Raw genomic sequence first — 23210 nt, 5'->3', positions numbered from 1 at the left:
ATAATCCAAGTAAATAAATCTAGATTTTGGAGTATAGGTTTAATTATCCGATTTCCATAAATTCATAATGGCAGATGTCATTACGATGGATCAAATGCACAAATTTGACGATGTCTTTTTGGGAATTCTTCAAAATTGTGGAAAAATAGAGCCTTTTCTTGAAGCAATATTTGATTTCTTAGCTCGAAGAACAGATTTTTTTCGTCTTATGCACAAAAAGGATGATAAACTAGGCTTTCCACCTGGTGTTGCAAGAAAAACAGTGTTAAAGGTTAGACAACTACCCTTGCATAGCTAGTAAAATGTTTAAATTTTGCGTTCAGAACAATAGGCATGCGCATGAGTTTTGGTAGGTAGGTAACAATGTTAAAAACAAACCTCAATAACCAAAGAAACTCATTCAAAAGAAAAATATTTGCTTAAAGCAGGGTAAAACTTTTTGCCAATTTGTCAATTTGTTCATGGCGCAATAGATTAGTGGTTATAGCTTTCGCTCTCTGTGCGGGAGACCGGGGTTCGATTCCTCTTGACGGCGATTCAACATGTAGGGGATTTGGGGAGATGGCACACTGTTTGTGGGTCGTTGGATGTTGCCGGGTGTTGTAGTGTAGAGCCTGGGCCCTACTAATTGGGTTTGGGTAGCTCAAAATAAGCATTAAATACTCTAGGACTCTCCATCTAAGCCATTATTTTATGTAAAATTTTAAAACAGGAATATAAAAATTTTAAAGATTCATCACTCTGGAGAAATGGAAACGGGGTTTCTGCATTGTGAAATTTACCCACAAACACGGTAAAATGAAACTCTAAATGATACAGTTAAAGCTCAATGAAACGTTTATTGGTTGTCTGCCGAGAGTTTTTGTGCAGTTATTCACTTTTTGCTTTGCTGTATAGTTATGCATTTCAGAAGTGTTTTTTCACTTGTAAAAGGTATAAGTATTTAATGTTGACTTTCTATGGCCGGTGACTATTGCTCCATCATTATCCGTCAGGCAATAGTCATATGTGCTTGCCATGTGCTGTGTATCTTGTATCTGGGAAGTACAGCTCGAAACATGAGAACCATTGCATGCGCAAATCATTGTGTTTCGTTTTTTTCAAATTATTGTAATTATGAAGTATCAAGTCAAAATGATTTCAACCCTTATCATTGCTTATATTTAATCTTCTTTAATTGATTGGGTTTTACTACTACTGTAAAAAATAGGAAAATATATTTATGGTACTACTAGTAAAGCCCAGTCTTTTTTCAGGAAAGGTGTTTCAGGCGTGTGATTAATCGCACACCTGAAAAATAAATATTGAGTTATCAAAATCAACCTATAAAATCCATTTTGTAGCGTGCGATGGCAGCCCTCAAAATAAATTTTGGAAGTCATCAGACAAATCGTCCGATAGATTTCGGTCTTGGTCGGACACTTTTGAATCTCAGAAATTATTGAATAGTCCTGGTCCTTTTAATCCACAATGCAAGCCTATTCACAGCCAACCTGACCATCCTAGCTAATTCACCGACTTCTGACTTAGTTAAAAGAACTTTGCCTGGCCCCTTCGTCGTTGGTAACCAGGTCTTACCAAGAAATTCAGCCATGCGGTTCTTAACTAATGCGAAGGTGAACGTTGACGAAGCACAGATGGAGCAAGTTTGCAAAACTGCACTTACAGGCAGAATAGACATTTTATCATGGATTTAATTGTAGATAATTCTTTATTTGACAAACAAATTGGAAACCAAAGCAGGTGCAAATTTAATGGATTTTTTCTCATGTCTGTAAAAACGAAACCCACGTGCAGTGTAATTTTTTTTCTGTGAAAATTTTGTTAAAATGTAGCTGAACTTTCTGAATGAATTTTAAATTTTTATTTAGGCCACGTGGATAAAGATTTTTTTTAATTTGAAAACAAAGCATATTTTTGCCTATTTGCTTGTGACCTGAAAAATAAACAATAAATATAAAAATGACAGTATAGTCATGCATACTATTTGGACATGTAGAAAAGGAAGTTAAGATTGAGGGAGTCGCTATACCAGTAGACACTTGATCATCGTGCTTGGAGTTCACAATTTAAAACGTCCCCCACTTTTCTACTGGAAAATGAATGTGCAACATAAATAACCCCAGAGCCCGTATCCCATGCGTAACATTCTTTGAACATACGTTTTACATCGCACATCTTACTTGATTTACACTCAGAATCATCGCACATCCACTCAAATATTCCTGAAAAAGACTGAAAGCCAGTGAAAAAACTACAATTCTGATATGTTAGCAATGATCTGTCCGTATGTGAAAACTATAAACTTGTTTGCCATTATCTTTGTTGTATAGAGCTGATAAAGAAAATTTTGTCAAACGGTTATAAAGAGATACTGAGGTTTAAAGGTTTTTTAATGATGCCATCAATCCGTCCATTCTAACACAGATTAGTATTGTTTTGTATTGCTATTCCCTTGTGTCTAGCTAGCTAACATTATTTTGTTTTTGTTTATTTTTGTGTCTAGTTTGTGTGTGAAAAATGTGCCTTGCAATCCCTTTCCCTTGTAGTGTGTGTGGAAAATCAGTGAATGACAACCATACTGCAGTATTTTGTGATCTCTGCAAATTATGGTCTCATACCAAATGTAACAACATTACAGCTAGTGAATATATTCTGCTCCAAGACTCACCATTTAACTGGGCCTGTCAAAAATGCCTTAGAAATGCTCTTCCCCCAGGAAATGTTTTTTCTGACGACTCTACTAACATGAGTACTACCTCTCCTCCTGACTTTTCAAATTCCAGTTCTGCAAAAAATACTAAACTAAAATCTTTTTTGTCCCGCTTGAATGATCTCAATAACTTTTACGAGACTGTACAAGAAAATATGGGTGTTGAGGGTGTCAACTGTAGGTACTATGATACAGACGAATTTACATCATTAAACTTGGACAACATGAAAGCTCTTTCTTTTTTTCACATGAATATAGCATCTCTGAGTCTGCATTTTGATGAGCTTAAAGCTCTCCTCCAAAACCTTGAATTTGCTTTCAATATCATTGGTATAACTGAAACAAAATTCCAAGATAAAATCATCCCAAGTAATGTTTCACTTTCAAATTATACAATTGAGCACACTCCATGTGATGGAGAAAAGGGGGGAGCATTACTTTATGTATCCAACAGTCTTTATTATACCACTCGTGTTGATCTAGATAAACTTGCCTATAGGTCACTTAAAGTAGAATCTAAATTTATTGAAGTCATTCGCAAAAACCGAAAAAATGTTGTTGTAGGTTGTATCTACAGACATCCTAAAATGCCTGTTGAGATCTTTAACAGTGATATTTTAATGCCTCTCCTGGAAAAAATCTCGCTTGAAAAAAAATCTCTGATACTGATGGGTGACTTCAACATCGATATTATGCAAGTAAATACTAATACTCATGCAACAAATTTCTTAGATATTATTAATTCTTTTGGACTTCTTCCTCATATCGTCCTGCCTACTAGAGTGACTGAGTCAAGTCAAACTATCATAGATAATATTTTCACTACCCTTGATGAATTGAACACTATTTCTGGTAATGTTATAACATGCATCTCTGATCACTTGCCTCAGTTCCTTATTATCAATGGAACTAATGAAAAGTCTAAGCCACAAAAACTGAAAGTGAGAGACTGGTCTAAATTTAACGAAACCAATTTCTCAAATGAAGTCTCTGCATTAAATTGGGAAAATGTACTTTGTACAGGTGATAAAGATGTAAACACATCTTTTAACAATTTCTTCAAAGCCATTGAGGACATTTTGGATATCCATGTTCCATATAAAACTATATTATCAACAAAATGAAAAACTGAACCACAAAATCCTTGGATAACCAAAGGTATTCTAAAATCCATGAAAATCCGTGACAAACTTTATAAATCTTTCATGTGTGCAAAAAACCCTATCATTAAGTCTAACATCCAAGAAAGATATAAAAGATATCGTAATAGGATTGTATCCTTGTGTCGAACCAGTAAGAAGAATTACTATTCTGATTATTTCAAAAAAAAACATCCAGAATATTGGTAACATTTGGAAAGGTATAAGGTCCTTAATCTCTTCTAGTAGTCGCAATGAATGTAATTTAATCTCACTTAACATTAATAAATCTATAACCACAGATCCCTTAACTGTAGCCAATACTTTCAACAACTTTTTTTCTTCTGTCGCAACAAACCTTCGCAAGAAAATTCCTCACACACCTAAAAACTTTAATCAGTTTCTAAAAAACAGTGTACCCAATTCAATGTTCCTGTCACCCACCACTCCAGAGGAGATTTTGAAATATTTATCTACTATAAACTCTAAAAAGTCCAGTGGTCCATCAAGTATTCCTTATAATGTTTTGAGTCTTATTAAAAATGAAATTGCTTGTCCCTTATCTAAAATTATTAATCTCTCATTTACCTTAGGTGTTTTTCCAACTCAACTTAAATTAACTAAAGTCATCCCTATTCACAAGAAAGAATCCAAACTCGACTGCACAAACTATAGACCAATCTCATTGTTATCAAATATTGACAAAATTTTTGAAAAACTGATTCATGATAGACTTTATAAGTTCCTTAACAAAAACAAGGTCCTATATTCACAACAGTTTGGCTTTAGAAAAAACTATTCCACTTCACAAACCTTGCTTAACATGATTCAAAAAATTGCTGACAACCTAGACAAAGGTAATTATGTTTGTGGAATTTTCGTAGATCTCCAAAAAGCTTTCGATACTGTTGACCATGAAATCTTATTGAAAAAATTGTTTCATTATGGCGTTAGAGGTAATGTCTTAAATTTATTAAAATCCTATCTTTCTGACCGTGATCAGTTTGTCTCCATTAAAGGTATTTTCTCAAATAAGGTATTTATGAAGCATGGTGTTCCTCAAGGATCTGTACTTGGCGCACTTCTTTTCTTGCTCTATATTAATGACTTACACGAAGCAATAAAATTTTCCCTAGTTCATCACTTTGCTGACGATACAAACTTGCTGCATTTTAATCCCTCATTGAAATCCCTCGTCAAAAAAGTCAATCTTGATCTTAGATTCCTCTGGCACTGACTCAGTGCTAACAAAATATCTCTTAATGCTAGTAAAACGGAATATATACTCTTTAGACATCCCTCTAAACCCTTTAACTGTGAAGTTAAGCTTTCTATTGGTGGTCAAAAGGTTTTTCCTAGTGAAACTATAAAATATCTTGGTGTACTGCTTGATTCTAACCTAGGATGGAAGTCCCAGATTAATTCAGTTGCAACCAAATTGAAAAAGGTTAATGGAATCATTGCAAAAATAAGACATTATGTGCCAATGGATGTTCTTCTGTCAGTTTATAATGCTCTTTTCCACTCAAATCTAAATTATTGCACCCAAGTCTGGGGTCAGTCCATAAGTTTACAAGTGAACCGAATCACTGTCCTTCAAAATTGTGCTTTACGTCTTATGAGTTTTGCCAACCATAGAACAAATGCAAACCAATATTATAAAGATTTAGGCATCCTTAAATTCACAGATACTGTGAAACTGCAAAATGTATTATTTATTTATAATTTATTTCACAACAATCTACCTGTTCCTCTGATTGGTACCTTTTCAATTGACTTCTCTCACTCTCATAATACTCGTGCTAACAGCCTAGGCCTTATAAATTTGCGTGCTGTTCGTACTTCTGCATTTGGTTTGAAATCCATTAGGCATCAAAGTGTCCTATCATGGTCTAGTTGTCAGAATACCTTACCTGAAATAAGACTTTTAGATCTCCCTTTGCATAGACTTAAATCTCTAATAAAGCATACATTGTTGTCTAATTATGTTTAATTTATATATACCTAAAATTACTATTGTTCACAATCACTTTCACACCACTTTTTTCTTGGGATTTGCAATTGCAATATTTTTCACATTTTTTCGCTTGTCTGTCTTGTTTTGTAGTGTTGTCTGTGTAAGTTGTGTGTTTTGTATTGTCCACGGTGGCTGTCATACTTCGAGCTCTGCTAACTTTGGCAGTTTCCGGGGTTTACTAGGGCAAAAGTTTTAATTAATAATGTATATTTATCTCCTAGTAAACTGAAATATATGTTTATTTCATTCATTCATTCATTCATTTCATTCATTCATTCATTCATTCATTCATTTCATTCAGTCTCTGTATTATTATCGGGATAACAAAAATTCCAGCTTTATGTCTTTTCCTAAAGCAGAATATGCAAACTATACGTGCAAATTAACTATCTCATTCATAAACAAATGTATTATGTTTTAGATCTTCGATAAATATCAACAAATTGTACTGCAAAATGATCCACTCCATCACAAGGAAGACAAAAAAGAGGTATGTATAGACTAACTAGAATTTTACCTTTCTTCATGTGAAACTGACCTTTAAAAATTGAAAACTATAATATCAGATTCAGTAAAATTAGTCTAGAATATGTATTATTATGTAGGGAAAAGCTTGAAACCTTTAATTATAAAAAGTTTGTGTGCTTGTGATCACACTTTGACGCCCCCACGCCCCCACACCCCTGTTTATGTGTCTTAAAATGCAATATCACTTGTACAAAACTTTCGATTGACAGTTTGGTATATTGATGCAGGAAGAAAAAATTGCACACCAAGATGTTATCAATGTCAAAAATGTCAAAAAATATATATAAAAATTACGTGTATTTTTTTTTTTAAATGATTGTTTTTAAAATCATTTTTAACTATACGGTGGCATGTGGGAAAATCCACGTGTTCCCCTGTCTTTTATACCAAATTTGTGCATCTTGCTTTTTGCTATACCATTTTGCTTGACAGACGTATACAGGTATTATAATATGTTCCCGCATTGAGTGCGAGTAGGCCTCAGACTCTACGAAGGAACACTTCTCCTTCTTAGTGTTTTGTTATGTGTTTTATGTATTCGCTTCGCCTTTGTTTATTGTATGCAACGTTTTTCTTGTGTTTTGTCTTTTGGGTGTCGTGTATTTGTCGTAATTTGTGTGCATAAGTTTCTTGTTCGTTAGTGTGAATTATCTCTGCTGTGTGTGTGCTATTGTAAAGGTGAAGTATTGGGATTTTTGTGTTTTAGTAAGTATATATGTTTTTTCGTATGTGTTATTTCTTCTTTATATTGTATTGGCTGTTCCGCATCAGGCACTTTGTAGTTAGGTTTAATTTCTGTTATTTTATGAGTAGTTTGTAACTTTTTTTTGTTTTTGTTTGTAGTGTTGCGAAAGTGTGGAATAAATGTTATTAAAGCCACTTGTTGTCAGTAAACCTGCCCCTTACTCCCTACCGTTAAGTTGCCGTAACATTATATAAGTGACTATATGGGCTCAGAAATACTATCATTTTTATAATCATTGTTACAAGCTCATGAGCTTTTATCAAACATAATTTTGATTTTTGTCACCTAAATGTCATTTTAGGCCAAAATTGGTCCAAAAATTAAAACTACTTTATTTTAGACAAAATTTGGCAAAGTTAATAAAAAAGTATGCTGAACATGATGGTGACATCAAAACTTTGATTTTTTGTTACCTAAAATGCCGTTTAAGACCATAAACGTTTCAATCGCGCCACTTTAACCGTGAATGATAGGCTGTATTTTTGTTAGCAGAAATTGTAGAATTGGGTCGCATTGTGGATGTTTCATAGTTGTGCATTCTTAATAGCGAGATAGCGCCTGCTTTTTGTTCATTTTTTAAAAAGATAAGATAATGGTTCAAAAGCTTTATTTAACTAACTGGAAAGTAAAGGTTTTTCCACCAAAGTTTTCAAAAGTGAATGTAGGCAGAATTAGGGTCCAGGAAGATGGTCTGTGAAAAATAGAATTTCCACAACAACACGTAAGAGAATAAGAAGACACTCCACCATATATAAATAATGACGAGAACAAAATTCTTTGACACGCCAACATAGAGAAATATGATTTCGGAAACACTCCAAAAAAACAATTCTCTGATTTCCTGTTATTTGTCTCCGCGCCATGAGTGCAAGATTCTTTTTATCGAAGTATGCTGTTTGTGACGGTTCTGGTAATATATTTTTTAACTGTAGCTAATTCTTTTTTCAAACAATCAAAATTCTCACTGAGGACTTTTTATACCCCGTTTTTTTTTGGAGGTGGGGGTGCTGAATTACTGAATTTCGCAAATTTTATGTGGGACTTATGGTCTTTCTTGTTCCTGCCATTCAGTTTACCCCAGACTGACCCAACGAAAATTGAAATTTCGAGGAATTTTCCGTTCAAGTAGATGTAGATGTCAAATCAATTTTGAAAAATAACTGCGTAGTGCGTAACAAATGTTATTGCCCATTTGAATAGCAAAATATGTTGTGTCTAACTTCGGAACGAAAATCACAATTTGATAGACAGCTTTTTGTAAACTTTATTTGTGAGGTTGTTTACGTATATCATACATCTTGTTATTGTTTGTTAAGAATGATATTGTATATATAAATATTAGTTAATGAGCCTGGTGGTCAGCTCTGTGCATCAAGGCAGCAAATTTATTATACCAATTTGGATATAGGGGGTGTTTGATTATTAGAAAATATGATTTTTACCACTTATGTGTATTTTGTGGACCCAACATTTGACAAAACAGAATTTTATACTTATTGAATTGTTAGTCACCCGAACTTGTTACAACTAATTATATTACCACAAATCCTCTAATAAACACCCAGGGTGTTTATTTGATTTTTCGATTCTAAGAGAAGGCGTTAATTAGAGAAAGGAGTTTAAAAAAGAAACCATGACTTTACAAAACATTAACAACATCATTCTCATTTTAGTCTTTGTCAAGAGGGTCAATAATGGGTTGACTTCCATAATCATTGATCAAGTTTGTTTGACGTTTTAAAGATCTTTACTTGCTGCACAGGATTGATTTTGTTTGATACAGTGAATTGTGCCATCTTTACCTCATTCATCTTGATCAATGAGATCCTTGGATATATTTTTTATTTTCATGTCCATTCAACAACTATGCTCCTGGGGCCTGGCTTCACGTTTTCTGGCACGGTATATTGTTGCCATTAGCGAATCACTCATCATACATTTCAGAGACGTAACCTTTCAAGGATTTATTCAAGTAAAAGTCTGGGATCTGAATGTATTTTCTACATCTGCCTGGTACAAGAGCACTTTCAACTTTCATGTCCTTCATTGACACTTTAGCCTCATCAGTCATATGAGTTTTTTTTCAAAATGAGAACAATCTGATTACTTCCTTACACCACTCTATTGTAAGTTGTCCATTCATTCAACCATCAGCAGATGATGCCACGACACATTTTGTTTTGAATTCTTTGTTCAATGCAGCTGTTTCCTGTTTGGCACCAACAAAGACAATAAATGGCGTCATCTGCTTTGGTAGTAAGGCACACACTGACTCGAACTTTTTTAGGGCAATAGTTTTCAGTATAACATCTTTCTACCCAGTTTTATTAACTGTGGTACTGCTCACCATATCAGCCCAAACAGGTGTTTCATCCATTGCAAAGATATCAGAAGGGTTTTCATAGCCAAAGCTATAACAAAAGCCACCAATCTGCTGGGATGGATCCTTTTGAGCTGTTGTTGTTCCTCTAAAAAAAATTGTAACATGTTTTAGCGTTTATCACTTTTAGGATTAAAGAATTTATTTAAACGAGGGTTGAACTGAAACAAAGATCTTCCCAAATGTTGGCAATTTGTGCTTACCTGCACAAGTGAATTTCTCCAACCAACCACGACTTGCACCAAACAAATCTTTCAGAGTGTTATCTTCGCCACACATCTTATCAATTCGTGACTTATGTCAATTGTCAATGTGGGATTTATTGCCACACTTTTGTTTGAATTTGATTTTGCAAATTTTATAACTTGCTCTTTTAATTTCATAGGATAAAAGTTACGTTTCTTTAAATTGTGGGACGTTTCTTTAAAAAATTAGCCATGTTGTTTGGTTCAAGAGAGGGAATGAAATGTTATTTTGCTTTGCTTTGCTTGTTCTAATTTAAGTATTCGAATGTTAGCAGGCTTGGGGAGGACAATTGCTCTTGCTCACGCAAAGGCTCACCCAATTCTAAGAAATGAGAAACTAGCTGAACCATTAATTGCTTCCCCAATTCCAAAAAATGTTTTTCTGACTGAGCAATATCAATTCATCACACATGAAAATCAATGTTCTCTTTCTTATTATTTACAGTAAAAAAGAACCGAAAAATATTTAAAAAATAAAATAAATAAAAAAAACTTGTGATAACATATTCTATTTATTCAGATTGCTCACCCAGTTTAAATCATTGTAACCTTTGCGGAGCGATTTATTGCTCTGGTGTTATTTTCTTATTGTTAGATTACTCTGCAAGTTCAAATTTTTGGAAAAAAATCATAAACAAATTTCTCTATCCAGAGATGGCACGGGTAGATAAACCTCACAGTAAATTCGTGCTTTTACACAGAAAAAATTGGGACCTGTTTTGAATGAAAACCAGACTCAAGAGATATAGCTAGAGAGTATGATAAATTTTCAATCACGATTTACCAAAGAAAGAAAATGAAGAAAGCAATTTGGTTGAACACGTCTCTTTGGAGTTATCAAGTTTGATGTGTTCTTAAATGCTGATCCAGCAAATTTCATAAATTCTACTGTCATTGGAAAGCGGTAAATGGAGATTGCATTAGTTTTCCTGCAAAATTTGACTGTTATACCTCTTGTAAACGGACTTCTTCAGTATTAAACGAGCAGTTAAACAAGAAAAAAGAACCAACTCTGAATTTATCACAAAACCAGAAAGATATACAAAAAGTTTCCATTCATTGTATGAGGAATTATATAGCAAAAACAGAGCAAAAAAAATGACGCACACATTTTGAAATGATTTGTTTTTCTTTTGTCCTTACCTGTAGGATCTTTATGATATGCTTGGTAATATTTCCCCTATAAACTCCCCTTTTAAGGGGGGGGGGGGTTAATTAAAGGGCGCATTATCTAGAGGATGAGGGACATTAATTAGGGAGAGCTTAAAAATAGGAGGCGTTAAAAAGAATGGAGCATTTATTAGAGGATTTACGGTACTCCAAAATCAATATTTTTGTTACCAATGATCTTTAAAATGAAACACTAAATGCGAAAAGGAAGACATATTGGACTCATAGTCAAGCAGGACTCGCCTGCACAGAATCTCATTCTCTTAAAATAATAATTTTAGTTCTGGTGTTTATTTCCACAACTCAATTTATAGGCAGCAAGGCCTCCTCCGAAACAGTCGATACAAACATCATCCACTTCCATACCAACAGAGATACCAAATGTAGCTCATGAGGTGGAAGTTAACACTGAACAGAAGACTGAGCGAAAGACGTCCTCGTTGGAATCTTCAGAAACTGACTTTACTGAAGCTGCTTCACAAAGGTTAGAAAATAAGGTATATCTGTTATGTTAGACATTCAACTGTATCTGTTTTCAAAAAAATTAGTCATCAAAGTCATTGTATTGCTGTGAGAACCAGAATCGTTGTTTATTAAAAAAGTTGAATTAGAACTTAGCTGGATGCTTACCATTGTCATATTAGTCAAGGGCTGGGGGGGTTAACGTGCTAGATCGTGGTGACAAATTCTGACCTTTACTTAAGTTTATGGGTATCAACAGGGTGGCCACAAGTCATGGAATTTCTGGAAATCATGGAAAAGTCATGGAATTTTATTTGGTCTGGAAAAAGTCATGGAAAACAGGATTTTCATGAAAAAGTCATGGAAAAGTCATGGAACTTTTTTTCCTTAACAACCTAAGTTTTTGACTGGCTAAATATTTTTGCAGTTTATATTTTGTAGCATAAATTTCAAGAAAACTTAATTTCGATTTTTTGAACAGTTTCATTGTCAAGCTTTGTTGCAATATAACATAGTTGTGTTTAGTTTTATTATACTATAAATTTGTTTTATTATACATTGTCATTTGACTGCTTAGTTTACAAGCAATGATAACTTATATTGATGTAATCTGCGTGGTAAAATTGTTTTCAATCAATGTTTCTTCAATGTTTCTTCAATGATGATGATGATGATGATGATGATGATGATGATGATGATGATGATGATGATGATGATGATGATGATGATGATGATGATGATGATGATGATGATGATGATGATGATGATGATGATGATGATGATGATGATGATGATGATGATGATGATGATGATGATGATGATGATGATGATGATGATGATGATGATGATGATGATGATGATGATGATGATGATGATGATGATGATGATGATGATGATGATGATGATGATGATGATGATGATGATGATGATGATGATGATGATGATGATGATGATGATGATGATGATGATGATGATGATGATGATGATGATGATGATGATGATGATGATGATGATGATGATGATGATGATGATGATGATGATGATGATGATGATGATGATGATGATGATGATGATGATGATGATGATGATGATGATGATGATGATGATGATGATGATGATGATGATGATGATGATGATGATGATGATGATGATGATGATGATGATGATGATGATGATGATGATGATGATGATGATGATGATGATGATGATGATGATGATGATGATGATGATGATGATGATGATGATGATGATGATGATGATGATGATGATGATGATGATGATGATGATGATGATGATGATGATGATGATGATGATGATGATGATGATGATGATGATGATGATGATGATGATGATGATGATGATGATGATGATGATGATGATGATGATGATGATGATGATGATGATGATGATGATGATGATGATGATGATGATGATGATGATGATGATGATGATGATGATGATGATGATGATGATGATGATGATGATGATGATGATGATGATGATGATGATGATGATGATGATGATGATGATGATGATGATGATGATGATGATGATGATGATGATGATGATGATGATGATGATGATGATGATGATGATGATGATGATGATGATGATGATGATGATGATGATGATGATGATGATGATGATGATGATGATGATGATGATGATGATGATGATGATGATGATGATGATGATGATGATGATGATGATGATGATGATGATGATGATGATGATGATGATGATGATGATGATGATGATGATGATGATGATGATGATGATGATGATGATGATGATGATGATGATGATGATGATGATGATGATGATGATGATGATGATGATGATGATGATGATGATGATGATGATGATGATGATGATGATGATGATGATGATGATGATGATGATGATGATGATGATGATGATGATGATGATGATGATGATGATGATGATGATGATGATGATGATGATGATGATGATGATGATGATGATGATGATGATGATGATGATGATGATGATGATGATGATGATGATGATGATGATGATGATGATGATGATGATGATGATGATGATGATGATGATGATGATGATGATGATGATGATGATGATGATGATGATGATGATGATGATGATGATGATGATGATGATGATGATGATGATGATGATGATGATGATGATGATGATGATGATGAATCGGAGATACCAAAGCAACTTGACAAAGGGAGCTGTGGTCTTCATGTTATTCATGGTACATTCTGCACTTGCGTAGAAGCAATACCTTGGAATATCAAGAAGATACTTAAAGCTATGTGGCAAATATTTCACAACTCTCCAGCTAGAAGGGATATTTACATCCGGGAAACCAAATCTGATGTATTCCCGTTAAGGTTTGTTGAACAGATTCCAGACATGACAACATTTGTTTTCATAGTAACCTAAACTGACAGCTCAACAGATTTAACAGACATGAAAACCTTTGGTTTCATAGTAACTGACACAGTTCAACAGACTTAACAACAACAATTTGGTAATATTGATTTAATTCACAGATTTTGCGCCACAAGATGGATTGAGAACGAGGACGTAGCAGCAAGAGCAATTGAATTGTGGGACAATGTTGTCAAAGTTATGTCTTATTGGGAGAGTCTCAGCAAAAGCAAACGGCCAAAGTGCAAATCCTATGATGTTCTTTTGGCTGCTTATAAGGAAAAACTTATGGTCGCAAAGTTTACCTTTTTCAAGAATATTGCAACGACCCTGAAATGTTACTTGGTTGCTTTCCAATCAGATAATCCTATGGTTCCTTTCTTGAGTGATGTGCTTGAGGGAATGACTAGAAAAATCTTGAACCTTTTTATTCGTAAGGAGGTTATGAATGAAGCGAATAATCCTCGTAAACTTATTAACATTGATGTTGAGGAGGTCCAGAATCGATTGCCAGTTGACATGGTGAACACAGGCACAGCTGTAAAGGCTATCTTGCGGTCAAAAGAGATAACAGATAGGGCAAAACATCGGTTCCGAAAAGATTGTGTGGCTTTTCTAACTAATCTGATATTGAAGCTACAAGAAAGAAGTCCCTTGAAGTATCTTATCGTTCGATGCTCCTCCTCATTATCACCAGTCAATATGGTACAGAACCAACAGAAAGCTACAAGTCAGTTTATATCTCTGGTTGCAAAGCTTCATCAGGTTGATCATGTGTTGCCTTCTGTGGCAGATTCGGCAAAAGAAGAGCTTGAGAAATTCTTGTCATCGCTCGACGCACCTACTAAGGAAGAGTTTGTGCAATTTGATTTCAGCAAATCAAGAGTGGATGAATTCCTAAGGCCGTATTTCAAAGATCAAAAAGCGTTATGGGCCATCTGTAAAGTGATCTTCACATTATCACACAGTCAATCTGCTGCTGAACGGGGATTATCAATAAAGAACTGTTGATTGAGAATCTTCAAGAGAAATCTATTGTTAGCCAAATATATATGACCACCTACAATCATACAATGTGGATTTGCATTAGTATCAATTGAGTAATGGTCTGTTGAAAAGTTGTAAAGCTGCCAGACAAAGATACGGAACACATCTGGAAGACCAAAAAAGAAAAGTCAACGAAGACAAGAAATCAAACAAAAGAAAGTCAATAACAGACGAAATCAACAATGTTAAAAACCATAAGAAAAGATTAATCTCATTCATCAATGCACTAAACACGGATATTGAAAAACTCTGCTACAAAGCTGAGAAATCTGAGAACATGAACTTTTTACTTAAAGCAAATGCTTTTAGAAGGAAGGTCACCGAAAAAAAAGCTAACATAGCCGAACTAGATAAAGCTGTAGAGAAGCTAACTAAGGATCTTCAGAAAGAAAAGTAACGTCAAGATTTTAAAAATTATGTTTCCCATTTTATTAATTCATGTAAAAACGTAATTTACAAACTAGAGCAAAAGCAAAGCAAGTAAAAAATTGTACCCTAACTGATATCGAAGTAACACCGGTGAAATCAAAAGTTCCTTGCAAAACTACTGTATCCAATTTCTTGTTTTTGTACTCAATTCTCTTCTTTAACGGCATGTTTTTATTCCAGCAATCCATCAAACTCAAATGATTGTTTTAATGGTGGAAAAACTGATCGGTACACCTGGTCTCAATCCATATCCGATGTCGACATCCTGATACCAGTACCAAGTTTTGTGAAGAAATCAAAAGACCTCTCTATTGATATTAAACCAGAACATTTGAAAGTGAGGCTGAAAAAAAATCTCCCTGCTGGTAAGGGTTTTGTTTGCCCGTTTGTGCTTATACATATCACAGTGGATTAAGTTTAGGGGGGATTGGTTATATATGTCGCCCCTAAAATTCACTGTGTAATCTGTTGCGGCTGTGTGGCGCATGTGCTGTTTTGTAATGAAATCGACAAAGCTGTGCTTATTGTTTGTACTGTAAAACGAAAGTTGATGTTTGACATATGATTGATGTGTCTGTGGATCACAATCGTTTAAGTTGACATATCTTAAAGAAGAAAAAATATTTAGATTTTGTGTGAGCTGTAAAAATTAGTTCTTTCACATAAATGGTTTTGCGTGCTTTTAATTTAAATTCCGATACGCACGATTTTACGCGAAAAATGACCATTTCGGAAACATGGTTAAGAATTGTAATTTGATCAAGGTTGAATCAATGAAAGTTTGATGAGCTTTGTAGGTTGGTTTAGTCCGCATAGATTTTGCCATACCATTTCTTACTCATGATGACCAGCCAAATCACAATATTGAAAATAAATTAAAGCAGATGCGGACACGAAGAGGCAGAGAATCAAGGAACCAAAAAAAATAGTGGTGTGTGGTGATGGACGGAACGTAAAATTTATAATTATAGTTTAGAAACAAAGCATTATGAAAAAAAATAGTAAAAATTACATTTTATTGTAAGCTATGCCAAACACCCATACTATCCTTGCAGTATGACTGAATAAATATAATAAGTAGAATCAGGATCAAAACCGCTGTTTAATAATAAATTTTATTTTGATTCTTTTGCAGTATTAGTTTAGATCTATAGTATTTCAATATCAAATAGCAAAATGAAAACTTTATTTGTGAAGCTACACCGATTTTGATTTGCATTTAGGCCAAAGTTTTAGTATAAGTAAATTTCGACATTTTATTGGGATAAGGGATGTAAAATAATAATATTAATCATAGTCATAAGAAAGAGAGATAGTCTGGGTACTGCCGTGATTGAGCTCCACTCCGGTATCTGACTCGCGTTCAAAAATTTTCTAGTGCCCAGTCTACTTTTAGGGGGACCAAAAATTCAAAAACAGGCGGGAAGCTTTGTATGCTAGGTACTTTGCAGAAGTTTACCTGGATTTTTGGTATTATAAACTATGGTTGGAGCTAATTGTTCAGTGTGTGGTTGCTCTAGCTCCCGTAGAACAAGTGGAATTTCTATTTTCAAAATTACTCAAGCGAATGACGAGTACAACGCATCCTGGAGAGACAAGCTAGTCGCTGTGATAATCAAAGATCGCGTTATTGATAAACAGTTGAGAGCACAAATAGATAAACGTAATCTGTATATTTGTGAGAAGCATTTTCTACAAAGCCAGATAGTACAACGTAAGTGTGATTCAATACACTTTCAGATATTTCAACTACAGAAAAAGGATATTTTACATATAATAATCACGACTGTGATAATAATGCATATATTATACTTTCTTCTAGATGATAAAGGAAAAACACTCCTGGTTCCATACCAACATTGAATTTTCCAGAGAAAAGTATTCCTGCTTCAAGGTATATATATATATATATATATATATATATATATATATATATATATATATATATATATATATATATATATATATATATATATATATAACTATAGCTATATTTACATTTACAAAACATGTCACATCAGTCAAGTATATAATGTTTGTGTTTACTCTTTTACAGCACATCAGTCAAACCACGACCTTCAGCAAAAAATATTGCAGAGAAAAAGTTAAATATAACAGTGGAACCGACCACCCATATATGCTATCAATCGTTCGAGAATTTTGTAAATCGAGCCAAAATGCTTAAGCTTCCTTGTGGTTAGAATTTGGATATATCTGCTGCTGATGCAGTAAAATTTTAGGCATGTGACAATATTCATGTCAATCCTAAGTTGGAAATATATGTTAATGACTCATTATCATTCACTATCCGTGGATACACTTGGAGTCTTCCTGACCATCACAATATTTATAAACTTTATAAACGATCAGTCCGAAATATCACTTTATCAAACTTGATCAGAGAGATTTCGAAATATCAAAATTGTCCTGGGGTTACCGATTCATCCATTTCCCAAACATTGTACTTCAACAAACACACCATCTCCAAAAAATTCACAATACATTCAGATGAAAGTCAATTACAACAAACCGTATTCATTCATTCTCTGGATTGCATGTTATTGAATTTATTTTGTTTGAAAAGTATATCATGTTTTTTTTCGAAAAATATTGTCGACCATCTCTACGGTTTTAGCATTGGAAGATAAATCATATTTTATTTCCTACTTAACATAAATTTTCCTGATTACAGTTGGATGATATTTTTTTTATCAAGTAGTACCCCCGGTAGCATAATTAAACAAAATGCCAGTGAAGGTTTTTTCAACCATAAAAACTTAGTTGAATAAGGAGCAAGTATTGCTTGATCCTTTATGACTCTCAGAATTTGACCTGGACATAGTTATGATCATATTCATACTAGCTACAATTTTTAGTATAGTATATATTTAAAAAAAATTGTGAAAACATCAGAAATTCAAGATCGGAAACTACAGCTAGCTCACTAGCTATAGCTATGCCAGCATAATGATTTTTTATAAATGTGTAGCTATAAAAATAGCTGTTTTTTATGTGATAGCCATTTTAATAATGACCTTGATCCAGTGAGGATGTCTTTTTCTTCAGCTCAGTGCGCAGTGATTTTGATTTCTTAGCATCAGATGCTATTTTGTGTAATTGCTGTTTATCTTTGACATAAGAAAAAGTTCTTACTTTGACAAACAACAAAAGCAGATCTTCTAACAAGTTCAAAGAAACCTCTTTATTCAACGACTCAGTGCAAAGCTGCAGAATTTTGTTGAAATTAGACTTAACATCAAAATTCTTCATCAGACAAGAAACTATTTCTTTACTGTCAATTTTGCTGCAGCTTTTGCTGGTGTATGAACGAAAAAGTTCTTCAGCAGATGTAAATATTAAAACCACTTCCTTTTTAACCTTCCATAAGCCACCACGGTTCCTAGCATTGACTAATTTGTTTTGTGGTATATCTTGTGTGTCCTCAGATTTTCCTGCCAACAGGATAGCTAGATATTGTTGGTGGTATATGTGTTGTGAGGTCTTTCTTGACGAGAAGCGTATACGACGATACATGGTACTGAAGACATATCCACCAAGATAAGATATCACAGATAGTTCTTTCTCTGAAAAGGTGTATGATGACTTATTTGACACTTGCGGAAGATCGTCTTTGTATGTTGAACCAGACAAGTGACACAAAACTAGATTTGCTAATTCAAATCCCAACAGTACGCTACAGTTGCGACTCAAGCTTGAACCAAAGGGATGCTCTATATCCAAAATATTCTTATAAAACAACGGATAAAACTTTTCAGCATCCCCATCGAACGATTTTATAAGGTCTTTCACAAGAGCATAAGACGGTAAAACATTGTCAAGGCCACCAACTTTGAACATTTTAAATTCATTGGTGATTTCTGATGGGTAACATTCATCACCAGCCAATTTTGAAACAGCTTCTTCCATATATTTTTTAAAATACAGTGGATGTAACATCTTCTCAGCTTCCTTGAAATCTCTATCACCCGATCCTGCAGAGTCACCTTTGTCGTGGTCACTATGTTTCGCGTTGGTGTGGCGTGTTAATCCTCTTTTAGAAACACAAACTTTAGGACACAAACTACAGCTAAAGGTGACTTTTGTGTCCTCCTCCGGTATGGTTAGTTCCACGTCAAAATCTGAATTACTTAGCAAAATGTCTTCATCTATAGCCTCCAATATAGCATTAAGGTCTTCACCATAAAGGAAATCTTCCTTCGCTGCAGCCATTTTACAACATTCAGTCCCCTTACTTTCGGACCACCCGTTCTAGGTCAGGTACTCTCTCTTGTGACTATGTATTAATGAAGCTTTTGAGCGCTAATCAGCCATTAAAAACGAAGGTTTAAATGCTCATCAAGATTTTTTTTATATGCCACTACCTGTAAGAGTGTCCTAAGCCTACGCCCCCTTCGAATTTAATTGTTCGCTAAGCGCAGGTGCGCAAAAATTAAATTAGTGAGAAAAATATAAGTGAAATTTTAATTTGCACAAGAATTTTATTGAGGTTGTGTTTTTTAGGAAAATCTTCTCTTTTGTAAAGATTTTTTCTGTTTTTAATCCCGTGTTTTAATCCCGTGTTTTGACCCCGTGTTTTGATCCCGTGTTTTGATCCCGTGTCTTGATCCCGTGTCTTGATCCCGTGTCTTGATCCCGTGTCTTGATACCGTGTTTTAATCCCGTGTTTTAATCCCGTGTTTTGATCTAATTAGACGAAACTTCAGATTGCTTTCGACCTCAGGTTTGTGCATTTGACTAAACATAAGTCAGACATTTATACGTTGACGATCTGTAAGCCAACAGTTGGAGTTTACGCTATGTGGAGAACATTTCTGGTACCATAACATCGCAACAACACAAAATTTAACAATAACATACTGAATGCTCATTTGGTCTTTTAGTGCCTGCTTCTGTTTGAGGTCCAAAAGTGACCCAAATAAAAAATTCGTTAGGTACAGTGACGACCTCAAAAGTTGAGATGTTTCCGGTAAAGTGTTCCCGTAAACAGGGTGACCACTCCTCCTTATATTCCTTAAATAACCTTAGAAAAAGAAAATCTACTTAAAAGTACTTAAACATACTTAAAAAAATTGAAGTTTTAGCTATTCTCCTTATTTTCTTCTTAATTTTTCTGATCGTAACTTTTTTGCAAATGTGTTCATCGATTGTTCATCACCAGTGAAATAAGACATTTCTCTGTTACCTGAAATTCTATATTTTCTCTCTTTCAGGGCATAATTTATATGTATAATATGTATAATTTTCTTATCATAGAACATAGTATGTAACATTGAAGATAGAGAACTAAAATTATTTTTCTCCTTAATTATCCTTATTTTTTTATTTTTTTATTCTCGTTCGCAGCAAAATATCCTTAAAAAATGTCAATTTGTCTCCTTAATTCTCCTTAACATTCTTACTTATGTTCTCATTTTATTAGCGGTCACCCTGGTGAAGTCGTTAAAGTTAAAGAAACCTAGCTTACGATGCTACGTTCGACAGTTCGAAAATTACCGAAGTGTTGCCTCGGACGTTGAACATTCAGCAAATCTCGTTCCCATGACTTCTTTTCTCTTTTTGACATGTAGCTAGCGCTTTCACGAATCGATAAGCAATCTAGAAGACGAGATTATCTATCGTCATCAACGTCTTTGTGCACAGATTTTTAACACGCAAGCATTTAGTTTTTGCAGTATATAATTAATTACTCCTTGAATTTTGATGGATTTTTGTTGAGTTGCCGTTGTATTTTCGTTGAATTTGTGTTGAATTTCGTTGGGTTTTCCTTAAATTTTTGATGAATTTTCGTTGTATTTTCGTTGAGTTGCAATTCAACCAGTTTATGTTTCTCTTTAGATTGCAAGTTAAAAGACAACTTGTTAATAGAAGGTGATCTTACCAACCGCATTATTTGCGAAGACAGCTTGTGGAGCCTTACACCGGGCGAACAAATCTCAATCAATTTAGAAAAAGCACAGCAAAAATGGTGGACGGCAGTGATAGTGGGTGACGCAGAAATCGCGCGTGAAGACATCGATACGACGCAACATGTTCACGAGTTCGACACGCAAACACAAGCTGATATTCGAAAAGTGATGTATGATCAACAGCAGAAGATGATGGGCAAACCAACCAGTGACGAACAGGTTCGTCTTTGCGTTATAGCATTAATTACCAGAAACGAATCCACAAAGGGGGGACACTCTGTAGTATTCCATCGTTTTGTTGTTTTAGTTGCTTTGTAATTTACATTAAAAAAAACAACACTCGTATATTAGGTGTTAGCAGTTGCTAGCTCGCGATTAAGATATTTAAAAACCAAAATGTCAAAAAGAGTCACTGAAAATATTTTTTCGTAAGAGGGATGATTATTAGAACGATTTGTTGGGGAGAAAAAATAAATTGAAGAAAATTAATCGTCGTTTGATTCTCACTGCCCATATTATACATTCGGTCGATTCATAAAAAACGTCTGCTTGAAAAATGATCAAATCTTACATATGACGAAAATTTATTGATGTTGTGGGGGAATTACGAAAGCATTTTGCTATGAAACCAATTGTTATCAATACATTAAATACTAAAATATATATATTTTTTTCGTAGTTCTTGACTAAAACTATTTCACTCTCCTTTCTATCGAATATCTGTTACGATAAGTTTATCAAACAGAACACCTCGTTTGTGGTTCATTTTTATGCTCAATTATTCCTATAAATTTTATAAAAAACCACAATAGTACATAAAATATGTTTATACATGTAATAAGGAAGTAATCACTTTAATCTGGTGTGGACAGTAATCTAGTTAGTAATTGACTTGTCATGATTTTCCTGTTACTACAATCTATATTTAGAAAACGCATGATTTACTAAAAGAAGCTTGGGACGCTGAAGGTTCGCCGTTTAAAGGGACGCCGTTTGACCCATCAAGTATCAATCTAGCTGGTAATAACACGTTTTAACGAAACGACGTGCTAGTGACGTGCCGATGACGTGTTTTTTGAGACGTATTGTTTAACCTTTATTAGTTGTATATCTTCTGCGTTTATCATAAATACATTTATCAAAAAGAAAAAATTTGTTTTTTTCTTGATCTAAGTGTTTCAGTAATTTTCTTCGGAATATGTTATGGCCTTTACTTCAATACAACCGTTGTTTTAATGGCTTTCTGTTTAAATGAAATCTCCCGGCCGTTTTCTTTTGAGGCCGAGCTTAGCAATCAGCCAATAATAATTAAGCTTAATTCTTCATTGCATGGTGCTTAGCGGATATCAAAATATCCTTCATAATATGCATCATGGTAAAATAATTTGTGATGGATCATACACGAAGGAATGCCTTAAAACAAAGTGGACAATGTGCTTTGAGAAACAACAGTATTATCATGCGTATAAAAATTGGTATTCTTTAGAATATTAGAATTTTTTCATAAATACGTTACTTGCTGTTCAAAAACAATACTTTTTTTCCTCATTTACTTTCCACTACCAAAGCGGTATTAATTTAGATCCTGCTTTTTATCTGATCCCAAAGATTTGCAATAAAAACATAGCTCTCCACCGGGATTGATATAAAGTTTATATTTCTTCAAACGACCTACAAAGCCCTTGCATGTTAGAACATCAACGAAGGTTTTATTTTCCAATGCATGCAACTTATTGAATTTTGGTAATAAAGGATATCTTAATGGGTAAGAGATTTTCCCATGGATAGATATATATATACTTTTGATGGTTGGATAAAACTCGTCATCATCTAAAAAAGGTTTTAACCAGTATTTTTCATGCTTACTCAGATGTTATTCCTCGGATCTTGGTTTGACGGTGCAAAAAGTACAGATTATTGTTGTGTGGTACATCTTCTTCTTTTACCATATTATGGTAAAATTATGCTATAATGTTAAACCAGAGTG

The 23210-nt window shown here is 34.0% G+C and overlaps 1 protein-coding gene and 1 long non-coding RNA gene across 2 annotated transcripts; both read left to right on the top strand.

Annotated features, from left to right (window-relative positions):
* The first annotated feature begins 40 nt into the window (after positions 1-40).
* LOC130648354 (nudC domain-containing protein 3-like) lies at positions 41-22388 on the top strand. Its single transcript, XM_057454373.1, has 6 exons — positions 41-271; positions 6291-6359; positions 11252-11421; positions 15477-15661; positions 21153-21442; positions 22153-22388. The coding sequence occupies exons 1-6, from the start codon at positions 68-70 to the stop codon at positions 22258-22260; spliced, it is 1026 nt and encodes a 341-aa protein (XP_057310356.1). The 5' UTR covers positions 41-67; the 3' UTR covers positions 22261-22388.
* Positions 15668-19334, top strand: LOC130648356 (uncharacterized). Its single transcript, XR_008982948.1, has 2 exons — positions 15668-17190; positions 17353-19334. It is a non-coding gene; the product is annotated as an uncharacterized LOC130648356 (long non-coding RNA).
* Positions 22389-23210: the final 822 nt, after the last annotated feature.

This window comes from Hydractinia symbiolongicarpus, chromosome 7 (assembly GCF_029227915.1).
Source record: "Hydractinia symbiolongicarpus strain clone_291-10 chromosome 7, HSymV2.1, whole genome shotgun sequence".
Taxonomy (NCBI): domain Eukaryota; kingdom Metazoa; phylum Cnidaria; class Hydrozoa; order Anthoathecata; family Hydractiniidae; genus Hydractinia; species Hydractinia symbiolongicarpus.
The sequence above is the reverse complement of the archived record's forward strand: the minus strand, read 5'-3'. Positions and strand labels throughout refer to the sequence as shown.